Genomic DNA, 12,907 nt, shown 5'->3' on the forward strand with positions numbered 1-12,907 from the left:
GAAAGAGTGGTGTTTTTCCACACACATTGAAAAAGCAGAGGCATGATCATCATTACAAATCCAACATGTGCAAGTAATTTGCTCTTTAAAATACTTTGGGATATCTATGGTGGGGGGGGGGGGGGGGAATATGGGATATACTGCCCATCCACCCTATCAGATAAGTCTCTCTAAATAACTCATTGTCAATAAAAGTGAGCCACGCATAGATTTTTAAGAATTAAAATTAAAAGCTGAAAGTAAATCAACTATTCTCCATTACTATTGCAATCAAAATCATCTTCTGTGTCCAAAGCTGGGCCTAAAAGATGAAGTAAATCATGAATTTAAGTACAGGTGGCCTAGCACTATATTTTCCATAGCTCTCTTTCCAAAAGATACTGATTAAAATGACAATATTTTAATGGCTATTTATTTCATCACTGTTGGCAACTCATCCTTCAGAAGAATTTGAGATTTATAAAGTTCTTTATAAAAATAACATCTGTAAAGCATTACCATAATAATTTCCCAATAATGGTAAGGAAATTATAACTTTTAACACGACGCCATTCACGATGTTTTAAAAATCTTCCATTTTCACTATGAAATTAGTCAAATGTGAGCATATTTAAAGAATATTGTTTTCTTCCTATTTTGCTGAAAATAATTAAAAGAATTTTAAAAACTCCTTATATGAAATTTAAAAAAGATATCATGGAAACCTGAACACATTGAAGTGGAACAAGTAGAAGAAAATATACTGGTACTGGAGGAAATATGACAAAGACAAATTTAAATTTGAAACATATTACTTCAGACTGTTTGAGAAGATTAAGGGTTGTCATGGCAAAATGAATCATGATATTTCCCAAATGTGATTGCTTTCACTTCCAGACTTTGCTCATTTAGGAAGTTTGTTTGGTTTTTTTTTAAGCCTCGATACTCTGAATAATAAAGTGCTCAACTGATGAGAAAGAAATTTATGTAGTTTTAAAATTAGTAATAAGACCAGTATTAACTAAGGACAAAAAAAAAAAAAGATAAATATCTAACAGTACTAATATTAGCTGTATTAGTACTAATATTAGCTGTACTTTCATTTTACTGTGACACATAAACTCAACTGAGGGATTTTTCCAATGACTGACAATAGATAATACTAATTATGGACTAAATGGCAATGCAGTCATTCCACTCATTAAGCTCAAAATGCCCTGAAATGTTCTTAATAATAGGACTCAACTGGACTTTAAAAATCCTAAAGTCTGGACTTTAAAAATCCTAAAGTATCGACACAGTTATATCCACAGGTGTCCTGGGTATCCCTGTGCAGTCAACGTATATATTCACATAACATGTCTTAAGGTTCCCTCAACACAGCATGCAGGACACAGGACCTGTGGCTTTTTGGAAGCTGGAGATAAAGGAGGACACCATAGGGCATCTTAAATGGTGTCATCAATGAAACATGGCCAACTGAATGGAGCCACTTCTCAGCACTGCCAGCAACGGCCCAATGCTTATCCAACAATGCAGCAAGCAGCAGGGGCACAGGTCAGATGGCTGAGTACAGGCACCCTTGTGCATGTGGGATGCATCTGACTTGACCTCTAGCCATTGAGCCAGAAGGCAGAGTCTCCAGTAAATCCTATTCAATACCTGCCAATCCTATAAGCCATCTCAGCTACCTTAGGGTATCTCACATGGCACCAGACAAGAGTGCTTAGGAAATTGAATCAAGTAATGAATATCAAAAAATGGCCGGGAGACAAGAGAAAATTCTCACTCACCAGCTGATTTCTCTCTGCATAGCCAACGGCCAACTGGCTTAGTAGCTTAACCTCCACAGTCTTCATTCATCCATTCTGGCAAAAGTGACGTGCCAAGGCCAATGAACTGGTCTATACCCTGTCTTCTCTTTCCCCAATAACATATTCATGTACACCACTTTACTTTTTATTAAGCTAGTATATAGTTCAATTCAAATTATGTTTCCAGGGTTTTAAAAATTCAGATGTGATCAGCTGTGGATTCTGTTCAATCTTTTCCCTAATCCCAGTGTTCTACATGATATACCTTCATCACTAACCTTGTTCCTCCATTTCTCACATACTAACACCTATATTTAATCTCATCTTAACTACTTGCATTAAAAGTAAGCCCTAAAGCCACATACAGTTCCTTTCCAGATGCTGCTGTTGAATTATTTCCCTATGGGTTTCACCTAACATTCCAGCAATGTCCTCTGGCGCTTCAGTCCACACATCTCATCCATTCAAAGCCTTTAAACTTCTTTTTCCAAGAAACTCATAAACTAACACCTTTATTCCCATACAAAACAGCTAACATCTGTGAACAAAAAAACCTCATTCAAACAAAGAAGAAATGTCTACCCAGCACAGTTTTTTCACCAGGGCACCTTTTAGCAGTTTCCTCATGTAATAAATCTGTGTTTTTGTCACAAGAGCTGCTGAGAATTACTCTCATAAGAACATTTAATCCAAATAAATTCAAATGTAATGCCACAATTGGAGTAACTTTCATGCATTTACACCAAACTGTAAAATAAATCTCCATTTAACAAGAGAATTATCTAAAAATAATATTGGCTATAACAACATTCCAACAGTAAATATAATTTCCTTCTTATCACCTGCAGCATCTTTCCCATCTCTTGCAATATTAGAACTTTGTCCCAAATGTTAATCAAAATCTTCACCATTGACATGATACCTAACCCAGTTAAGTTATAAAAGTTAGGAAAAAAAAAAAGCTATGAGCTAATTACTTCTAACTGTAATAAGTTTGAAAGGCAATCCTTAAAACTGCCCATGGAAATATTTTTCTGAAATGTAAACCATGCACTTAGCAGTTTTTCTCTGAAGTGACTGATTAAAAGACCAGATAATAAAATATGTGTCTGATTAATAATACCTTATATAATTCTTATTATTCATTGTATATTATGTCCCTATCAACATACACAAAATAGAAAAAATCCTTCATCTCTACTGCACTGCTTAATTTTAAAGTGTGTGCACCATTGTGACATTTCTACCCCAAAAGGGCTATATAAGCATACATTAACACAGCAGTAATATTTCCCTTTTGCTGAAAAGCAAAAATGCTGGATTTGTTTTACAGGTATTTAGCACAGCATGAAAGTCTGATTTTGATCATGCTCTTATCTCAGAAATTTCTGATCAATCAAGAAATCAATCAAGAAAGCAACTTCTCTCAGAATTCCAATGAGTTTTCCCAAGTGACAGAAGATAGATGGATTAGACAGACAGAGAGAACCTTTTCCTACGAATTTCTATGTAATTTTTATTCCCACATGTAAATTTATTATTTTTCTGTTCAGCATTTTCTGAGGATCAATTAATTGATGAGCCTTACTGAGTGCATAGTACCTCATAACACTGTATGTCAAGGTCCACATCAGCAATATCATGTGCACCAGCAAACTTTTAAGGTAGCACATTTTGCCCAGCAAGTTCACAATACCACACAACATCACCTCTTTCATACTTCATCTATCTTTTAAAATATACATTTTGGGGAAAAGAAGGATGCTACAGAAAATATTATACCTTTGTTATATGAGTGAGAGAGCTAAACAATAGAAGATAATTCAACACAGCCTGAAGTACTAAATAACTACTTTTCTGAAGCTCTCCACAGTTTCTTTAAATGTAACTTCTTTCATATTGGACACATTAAAAATTTTCAATAGCCTTCAGTTCCTAAAATTTCAGAGAACCATCACCTTGTTTAAACAACTCAAATATCTATGTAGTGAAAGAAGTAAGGATGACAAGAACTCAGCTTCATCTGTGGACTATACCTACACTGCAGCAGTTTCTTACTGCATGCTATTCACTTATAAACTGAAATTCAAACACACACTTCCATAAACATGTGAATCTTTCAACACAGGTGCTGCAAGAGTTGAAGCTACCTTTTTCCAAAGAAGCACCAAAAAATAATCCTGTCATTAAAATGTAGAGAAAACAAATAACTTCATCCTAGGTACCCAGCATTCTACCCTGAAGCATTCCAGGTACTCAGCATTCCTTCTAAGTGGAAAAAAAACAACCTAAAAGCCACTATAGAGACAACAGTTAATCAGTTTATTAGTCACCATATCAGAAAGCTAAAAACCAGAAAATTTTATTAATTCAGAGCAGTAAATGTTCTGCTTTATGAAAACTTTTATGTTTGACCAGCTGGTACAGTAAACTTCTAAGGTGAGATTTCTTTACCAAAACTAAAAAACAGAAAAATCACAAATTGTAAATAAGAGCCTTATTAAAAGATACTCCCATTTATTTCAGTAGGAATTAAATTGGCATCTGAGTGATCTTTGGCAGTTCACTTATCTTCACTCCCAGCCAAAGTAATGAGAAAAGACTTATCTCAAAATGCATGAATTTTAAAAGAATTATGGCATGTGGGTGTCTTTAATCAATCCTCCTCTTGAGCTGGCATGAGAGGAAATGAACATCACTGTGCCCATATTTAGGCTCTGAAGGAGATGGAGTTGGGAGAAGTCACAAATGGGATTTCAGCAAAAGGCAGATATGGGGTCTGAATAAAAACTTCCTGTGCGTTTTTTTAGTTCCCAAATGTGCAAAGCAAATACTTTACAATATTTTCACCTTTATTATAAAATTTTAAATTCACTTAATAATCTCAGTATAGCATATATCTCCATCAAATAAAAAGCTCCTGTTATCTGTCCAGTACTTACAGGCCAATGGTATAAAAAACCTGAAAGTCAGTGACTCAGTTTAGGTCAAACCTACAATTTATCAGCTTCTGAACTTCTAACATCCTGTTTGGCACCCCTAGCAAACCAACTAATCAGTCTTTTCAGCCTCTCTCTCTTCAATGTTCTTGAGATCTTACTCTGCAGCACATAAAATACCTGACTGAAAAAGCTGGCATGAGTCTAGTGACTTGCTCTTCTGAAGGGGAAACTCCTCTTCACTTCAAAGAACATTTTAGGAAGAGCTCAGCATTGCACTCCAGTTCAATTCAGTGGGAGGGTGTTTTATTTACTACCTTCAGTGTCAGCATGTATCATATGTCATTCATAATTTCCAAATTCAACAAGAAAAAACAGCATGCTGATACAAACTTAATAGATTGCTAAAATTTAAATTATAATATCTTCCATTTTATTATTCTATTAATTTATTATATATATTTAATAATTATATTTATATAAGATATATAAATATATTTTTCTATTTAATAAATTTGTATGCTTTAATCTTATGAAGACTAAGAAAAACAAATGTTCCCTGAAATCTGCAACAAAGCAAAAAAAAAAAAAAAAGTCCCATTCTTGGGACATTCTTAAAATGTATTCAATGAGAAAAAGATTCCTTTAATGACTCTGTATTGACAAGGCCTCTGCATATAAAAGAGTACAGAAGGGCTGGAAAAATGTTGGACTGGAAACAAGGAACTTCAGTGATCATTCTTAGTGATCAATTATTTGGTCTTAGGTTATATGAAAGACAACAAAAGGTCAGGATGAAAACATAGAATGAGGTAAAAATGGTGGACAAAGGAAGGTGAAAAAAGACCTTTGTCCAGTGAAATTACCATACTTTCTCTATGAAGATTTCATTAAGTATCTTTAAATAATGCCATCCATAGAAAGAGTTAAGAAACAAAAACTGTAAGATAAAATCCTAGAAAACTACCTTGTTTTTTCTCTACTCACATGCAATTTTCATCAGATTAAAAAAAAAGGGGGGGAATAAACAATGATGTATGATAATTGTCACAGTAAATTAATAAACTTGTAATATTGTTGTCAGCAGTTTTTTATAGTACTTCTTAGCTTGATAAATTAAATTTAAAAATGAAAATAGCCTAAATAGTTATTTGATGAGAGCCTGCAAATGTTAATTTATTCCTGGAATATATAATTACATGGAGATATAAAGAACATGAAATACAGTATGTTTCAAATCAGTTGCTCTGAGTTGTACCTAAAAGATTCAAACAAAAGAGATTTGCTGTCTCCTCCCAGGCTGCACAATACCATATGCTTCATTTTTTATGCTGTAATTTGAATCAAGAATCAAACATAAGTGAGTAAGACACATATAATTGTCACATGGACTGTGGGTTTTGTTGTTATTCTTGAGTTACTTTAAAAATAAATTTGAGAGGTTTCTAGCATCTGTTTAAAACATGACAATCTATTACAAAATCTAAACTAGCACATTAAAACTGAAAAAGTAAGACACTTGTGTGCATCTCTAGATCCAAGAGTGTCATGCAGTGAGGAGATGAGGCAATCTTAGTCTGCGCATTTTCATTCTGGATATTTAGGCACGTAGCACATAAATCATTGGCATCAAGGCTCTAAAACAGAAGTTAGCTGTCTAAATCAGAGGAACCAAGTTTTTGCTCATTATTTTACGCATTTAGCACCTGGCATTTCTGTTCCTCCCCAGTTATAAAATTTTCCAAGGGTAATATCCTGAACAACTGTTAATGATTCTGGATATTGCATTCCATATGACAGCCTAAGTCTGTGACAGAAACCCTACAACATAACATTGCACACATTAGCATTATTTAGACAGATTACAATTCCTAGAGTCACAGCTACATCCAGCAAAATAAGAGACTAGAGTCTTATTTTTGTCTTATTTTTTGCTTGATTTGTTTTAAGTGTAGGTAGCCCTCACCAAACCATGACTCCTAATACATTCTTATTTTACTATACCCCTTAGTACACCTAGCTAGTACTACATAAATGCAATGGTTTAAGAAAAAGATGCTTATAATTTAGCCAGTGTTTAGCCACTACCCCCTTGCAGAGTAGAATTCCCCAGTTTAAAGTGGCAGATGAATGCTCAACTGAAGTTGACACTCTGACCTTAACAAAGTATTAAGCCATGCAATGTAATTAAAAAAACTGGACATAGATTGTCTCTTTCAAAACATTTAAATATCTATCCTCTATTCCTTATTATATAATCATTAAAAATTCTTAAAAACCAAGTAATTTCCACTACTATGGACACCACATCATATAATCCTTTTAGTAAACCTAAATCATATCCTCCTTACTGTGATTAAAAAGCTCCTAAAGAATTCCACCAATGTGTAATTTGTTTTTCAATTTCTACTTTATATTTATTATATGGACTGAGTATAAGTGTGTGTTTGTGGGTAGCAACATCTTCCTTTATTTTAAACAGCTAATTCCTCTTCTTCCCACCCTGCCCACACATCCTCCAGGTCTTAACACTAGCTATCAAACAAACCCAAGCATTTTACATTTCACCTCCCTGTTCCCAATCATTGTTCCCAAATCATGCTCCAATTCCAGTGGTGCAAGACCTAACTTACCCCAGCTGGAATTCAATTTCTTGGACATGACTAACCAAAATGGAACAGATACAGTTTCTTTGCAATGGCATCAACATCTCCCTGTTTCACTGGAAATATCTGATCTACTCTATCTGAGGACCAGGACCTAACTTGATTTTTTTTAACAACTATATTGGCAGCTCATAGTCATCCTATGATTTGTGAGGATTCCCAGGTTCTTCTTCAATCTCTTCTAACAATAAAGTCAAAGTTTCTAGTTTGGGTGATAGGTCTCAAAGCACCTAATCATTCTGTATCCTTGAATTTCATCCCAGTCTTTAATACTTTAGCCATCCAGCTCTTCCTGCTGTGTCCTTAGCACATTCCTAATGCAGCAAAATTCCATTCTAGCCTGCACGAAAATATAACATTAAGTCTGTAGGATAAGACCAATCAATGTCAATTACTCTCAGACCATCTCTTCTCCAAGAAGGTTGCTGCTAAACCAGAGGACACCAGCAGCAGATAGACACCTTCCCTGCTGCTCAGCCTGAGCACTTCACAAAGCAAACCACAAAGGACATTACACACTGGTAAAATCCTGTGAGTCACCATCAGCAATGACCTTGACTCTGCAGAAATCTCCCCAATACTGCAATATCTGTGGCCACCTTTTTTTTTCCATAGATGCCAGCACATATTACAGTTCTGATATAAACCCATGTCTTTAACAAAATCTTGTGTACTATAGCTCTTATTTAGTAAAAATAAACCAAACCTTTAATATTAAGTTAATCAGACCTGGTAATAAAAACCATATACATTGGGGTAATGCTATGAAAATGAAGCTGAACTGTATTCCTTGTATGAAGCATAATGGAAGCATTCTGAAGCAAACAGTTAAGAAATTAAGAAGATGGAGAAAGATGAACACACCGGAATGCAACAGGAATATGGTGTCTCATTGACCAGTCAGGTGTTCAGTAATTTTTTGATGTAACACAGACTAGTCTAAATAAGACTGAAATAGGTATTAGTAACTTCTACAAATATGTAGTAGAAAATTCTATTGAATGTCTATTTAGCCACCTAGACAAATTACCTATTACTTTTCATCTCTCATTTTAAACAACTTTACTACTCAAGTCAGTCTATCTTTTAAAGTCAAATATTTGTCTAAAAATACCACAAAAATGGTTGGCTAAATGAAACAGAAAAAAAGAAGGGAAAACAAAGAATAAGATACTCTACTACTCACTTTAGAACCCATTATTTCAACTCCAGTAGAGCTTCAAGTGGTTGAACCTGGACAGGACTACAAATTAGTCAGCACAGTATGTAACCAAATTATTATGTATTTGGGGTGTTTAGACAAAATAGAATGATTTTATTTTTACAAGAGCCCTGGCAGCAACATTTACATTTTACTTGGTGGTTAAAGAAAAATCCTGAGGAACTCCCGAAAATATTTCAGCAAGTAAATAAACTCTATATTTTTATCAGCCATGAAAGCATTATTTCTGGGAAATTGTTCTCCTACCTAAACCCTCTTTCCTATTTTATTCCTTAGTGTACTCTCATAAATATCATTGCAGTGGTGCTGCCATAAGTATCTTGCATATGCTGATCATAAAAAAAAATAAAAAAAAGACCAACAAACCTTTTACAACCATCACTTGAGCCAGTATAGTTATAGATCATGTAACTAGGAACACTTTTTTTCTTGACCAGGATTGGTATGGAACGCACTCCTACATAAGGAAAACCTCTGGGGGTTGTTTAAGAGTCCATGTGAGAAATATGGAAATTTGAACAGATTCATGTAAAATCACAGCAAGGTAATGCAGAAGCAAATGTGAAAAAACATGAACAATGACCACCTCCGGATTTAATTAGTTTACTGTGCAGCTCACACCCACATCAATGTGCACGGGGGAGATGCTTGCTGTATATTCTCATGTTTGCTGTTTACTGATGACATCCTTCTGTATCCTTGGACGAAGAAAAATGGTGATGAAAATAAAAGAAGAGCACTGCAAAAATTAAGTAAAATGATCCATTACAATAAAGAAAACTTTTTTAATCAGCTATTTTCTGAGAAGATGTTAATGATTGTTCTTGACTGCAAACCCACTCTGTTGCAAAAGACTTTTCAAATGCTTCATCTGATAGGTGGAGAGAGACTGACACAATCAAATGGCATATCACTTTTAAAAAATGTTCAGATATTTTGAAAGGAAATGATGCACCAAAATGTAGTAAGGGCATGTGAACAGAATTATAGTGCTTTGCTTCAGGCCTAGTATGTAAAAGTCCATTAATCCTATTTTATTTCTTTACCATTAAAAAAAAATCCACTAAAAAAAAAAAGTAGATTTTTTTTTCACTGATTTAATTCTGGATAGACACTATTTCCAGGGAAGTGTGATAGCTGGAAGGTGTATGGGGCTTACCTATACAAAGCCCTATGCTCACAACAATGTTGCTTTGGGTATTCCATATATGCATCTTTTGAGATATGAGGCTCAGAGCATCTGAAGCAAAATTAAAATGCTGCCAGTTTTCGTATCAATCAGAACATTTTTCATCTTCTCTCCACCTCTGAAGTTACATTGCTACATAGGAATTAAATTTCACTTCCAAAGAGTGGAGAAAAATGGGAGATGATCCCACCACCTATCTGAAAACAGAAAACGCAACAAACAAGAGCTGCTCTTAAAAAAAGAAAATTAAAAATGTATTTAACTACAGTTTAAATTATTTTGTTCTAGGCTTGGCTTATGTTTTTAAAGGTTTGAAGCATTGACTGATTACTGGAGCTGGAGTTGGACTGGATGACTGTTCAGAGAAGATATGCTGGTAACTTTGCCTCCCTTCTTTCCCATGTTCAGGACAGTCATGGCCTACGCTGTTGATTTCGCAGCCTGCCCGGGCACCTCACTAACCTTCACTCCCAGCAGCCACTGTCCACACCTGCTCGCAGCTCACAGAGCGGAGGGTGAGCAGCCACCGTCACCCACCCCTCCGTGACTGCCCCCGGCTCTGCCTCCGCACCCCTACGGCCGCAGGGACTCCTCCCTCGACAGCAAACGCGTGGGAGCAATACAAGGGCGTGCAGCAAGGGCAGCCCCCGCCCAAATGCGTCTCACCCTGCCATTTTATCATTTTCACACGGTGAATGATCACGCGTGGCGAGGACCACTGCTGAGTGGGTTTGCCACTGCCTCACCACGGCCCCAGCGCCACCCACCTGTGTTCGCACTGCCTGGAACACGGCGTGACACCGGCCGTGTGCCGAACACTGACCAGACACACCCCAGCGGTGCGGGGCGGGGGGTAAGGGCCCCCCCTTCCTCGCTGCTCCGGGCAGGACGGAAGATGGGAGAGGGGAGAGAGCCGGGCGCTGCGGGCGGGCAGGGGCAGAGCAGGCAGGGGCAGCAGCGGCGCGGGGGACGCGCCTGAGGGGCGAGGGGGCGGCGAGGGGGCGGCGAGGGGGCGGCGAGGGGGCGGCGAGGGGGCGGCGAGGGGGCGGCGAGGGGGCGGCGAGGGGGCGGCGAGGGGGCGGCGAGGGGGCGGCGAGGGGGCGGCGGCGCCCCGTCCTCCCCCTGCTGGCGGCCGCGCCCCTTCGGGCCGGCCCCGTCCCATTCCTTGACCCGCGCCGGGCGGTACCTGCGCGGGGTGCGCGGCCGCGGGCGGCTCCGCGATCCACAGCTGCTCCTTGAGGAGGTGCTGGTAGCTGAGGCAGTGCTTCAGCGCGGACGGCACCGTGCCCATGGCTCGCCCGGCTGCCGCCGCCGCCGCAGGGTGGGCGCAGCCTCCGGCCCGCGCGCGAGCAGCCCCGCGATTGGCGGAGCGCGAGCGCCGCCGCGTCCCCTCCCGCGCGGCTGCGGCGGCCGCCGCCTCACGCCCGCCGGCCCCCGGGCTCGCCCGGTGCCGCTCCTCGCACTCTGCCCCCGTCGCCCTCTGCGCCCCTCGCCTCCTGCCCCTTCTCGCCTTCTGCCCCCTTCGCCTTCCCGGCTGAGGAGCCGCGGCTGTGGGTGGCCGCGCTGGCTGCGGGCTGGGCCGGCGCCGCAGCAGGCTGCAGTCGGGGCTGCGTGCGGGAGAAACCGCTGAGGAGAGAGAGCCGAGAGGGCCGAGCGTGGGGACGGCCAGCCGTGCTGCCCCACACGCTCCCGGCGGGACACCGGGCCCAGCCTGACCTGACCTGGCAAGGCTTTAGGCAGTAGAGGGGAAAGAGAGGAGCAAGGGGAAGGGACAGGGCTGCTTCCAGACGTGTCCTGTTTGACTCCCTGGGCTGTGCTAACGATGTAAGATAAGATAAATCACGTCGTGCTCGATCGGGCGTCCAGGTGACGCGAGGCTTCGTGCGCACACTGGCATTTCTGCTTTCCATTTAGATAGCAAAAACTTAGAGCTTTGCAAATGTACTGTTCAGGTTTCGATAGCTCTCTCCGCAGCTGTAAGTTATATTTGGTCTGCTCCCTTACATTCATTGTGTCAGCCAACTTTCCAAACTCTTCTCAAGCAAAAATTGCTTCTGGATCATTCGTTTTCTGTCCTATCAGGGATATTTTGTTAAATTTATTAACCTTTCCATCAATCATTTTCTGCAAAAGATTATCAGGTTTTACCACCAAGTCTCTGTTTCATTTATTCACGGATAGGTATGATGCTGTCAAAGCCCCATCTTTCTTTTGCAGTTTTGCATTTCATCCTTGTTGTTCTGTGCATCTAAAAATTGTATTTTCATAGGAATTGTAAACCAAAACTGGATGCTGATTGGTTGGCTGGGAAGCTTTTGTTCTTCAAGGATAATCATGGCTTTTCAGAAATAAGATATTTAAAATCCAGTGTAAAAGTTTTAAAATATTACTAGTAGTCATCTGCAATTTCAAATCTGGCCACTGAAAAGTGCCAGGAAGTTTTTTTACTGACTAGTATCTGATGCAGTTAGTATAGTTTCTGCCTTTTTCCAGTAAAATGTTTGTGAATGCAACATTCTTTTATTTTCACAGTTCAAAATTCCACTAAGCTTTCCATAAATGCTGTCTCTAGGTATTTGCTTTGGTCTTGTTACCTATAGTCAGGGATAAAATATAGAGAAGATGGCAAAAAAATCATGCCTTTCTTTTTTGTCTCACAGTGAGAGAACGTTTATCAATGATGAGGTATGTGTGAAGGGAAAGGCACTTTATTAAGATCAATAATTTCATTTTCACTTTTCTGTACATTACAAAGCCAGCTGGAAAAAGGTTAACAGCAATCACAAGAAAGTTAGGACTATGTCTATGAATGAAGTGTACCTCTCCTACTACCTCACCTGTTCTCGAGTTGCTTCAGTTTCAAAGTCAAATTTCTTATGGCCTTTAATCATCTTTTTTACAAATACCTCTGACATTAGCTGCATTGTAATGCTCTGCAGGCAGCTTATATATCAAAGTGCAATTTTCTGCACATTAAATCCCTTCTAATGGTATTGGTTTTTTGTCTGTTACTGTTTTGTTTTTGTAGGGCTTAAAACCTCAGTGGCCTCTTCCAGCCTAACCCAAGTGTGGATGTTTACTATTACAAACCTGCTTCA

General features: G+C 39.1%; 1 protein-coding gene across 1 annotated transcript in view; it reads right to left on the reverse strand.

Moving 5' to 3' along the window:
- HMGCLL1 (3-hydroxy-3-methylglutaryl-CoA lyase like 1) overlaps positions 1–11,127 on the reverse strand; it is a 76,480-nt gene extending 65,353 nt beyond the window's left edge. Inside the window, exon 1 of the mRNA XM_059469088.1 lies at positions 10,996–11,127. Within this exon, the coding sequence (XP_059325071.1) occupies positions 10,996–11,100 (105 nt within the window). The 5' untranslated portion in view covers positions 11,101–11,127. The remainder of the gene's footprint in view (positions 1–10,995) is intronic.
- Positions 11,128–12,907: the final 1,780 nt, after the last annotated feature.

This window comes from Ammospiza nelsoni, chromosome 3 (genome assembly GCF_027579445.1).
Source record: "Ammospiza nelsoni isolate bAmmNel1 chromosome 3, bAmmNel1.pri, whole genome shotgun sequence".
NCBI classification, from domain to species: Eukaryota; Metazoa; Chordata; class Aves; order Passeriformes; family Passerellidae; genus Ammospiza; species Ammospiza nelsoni.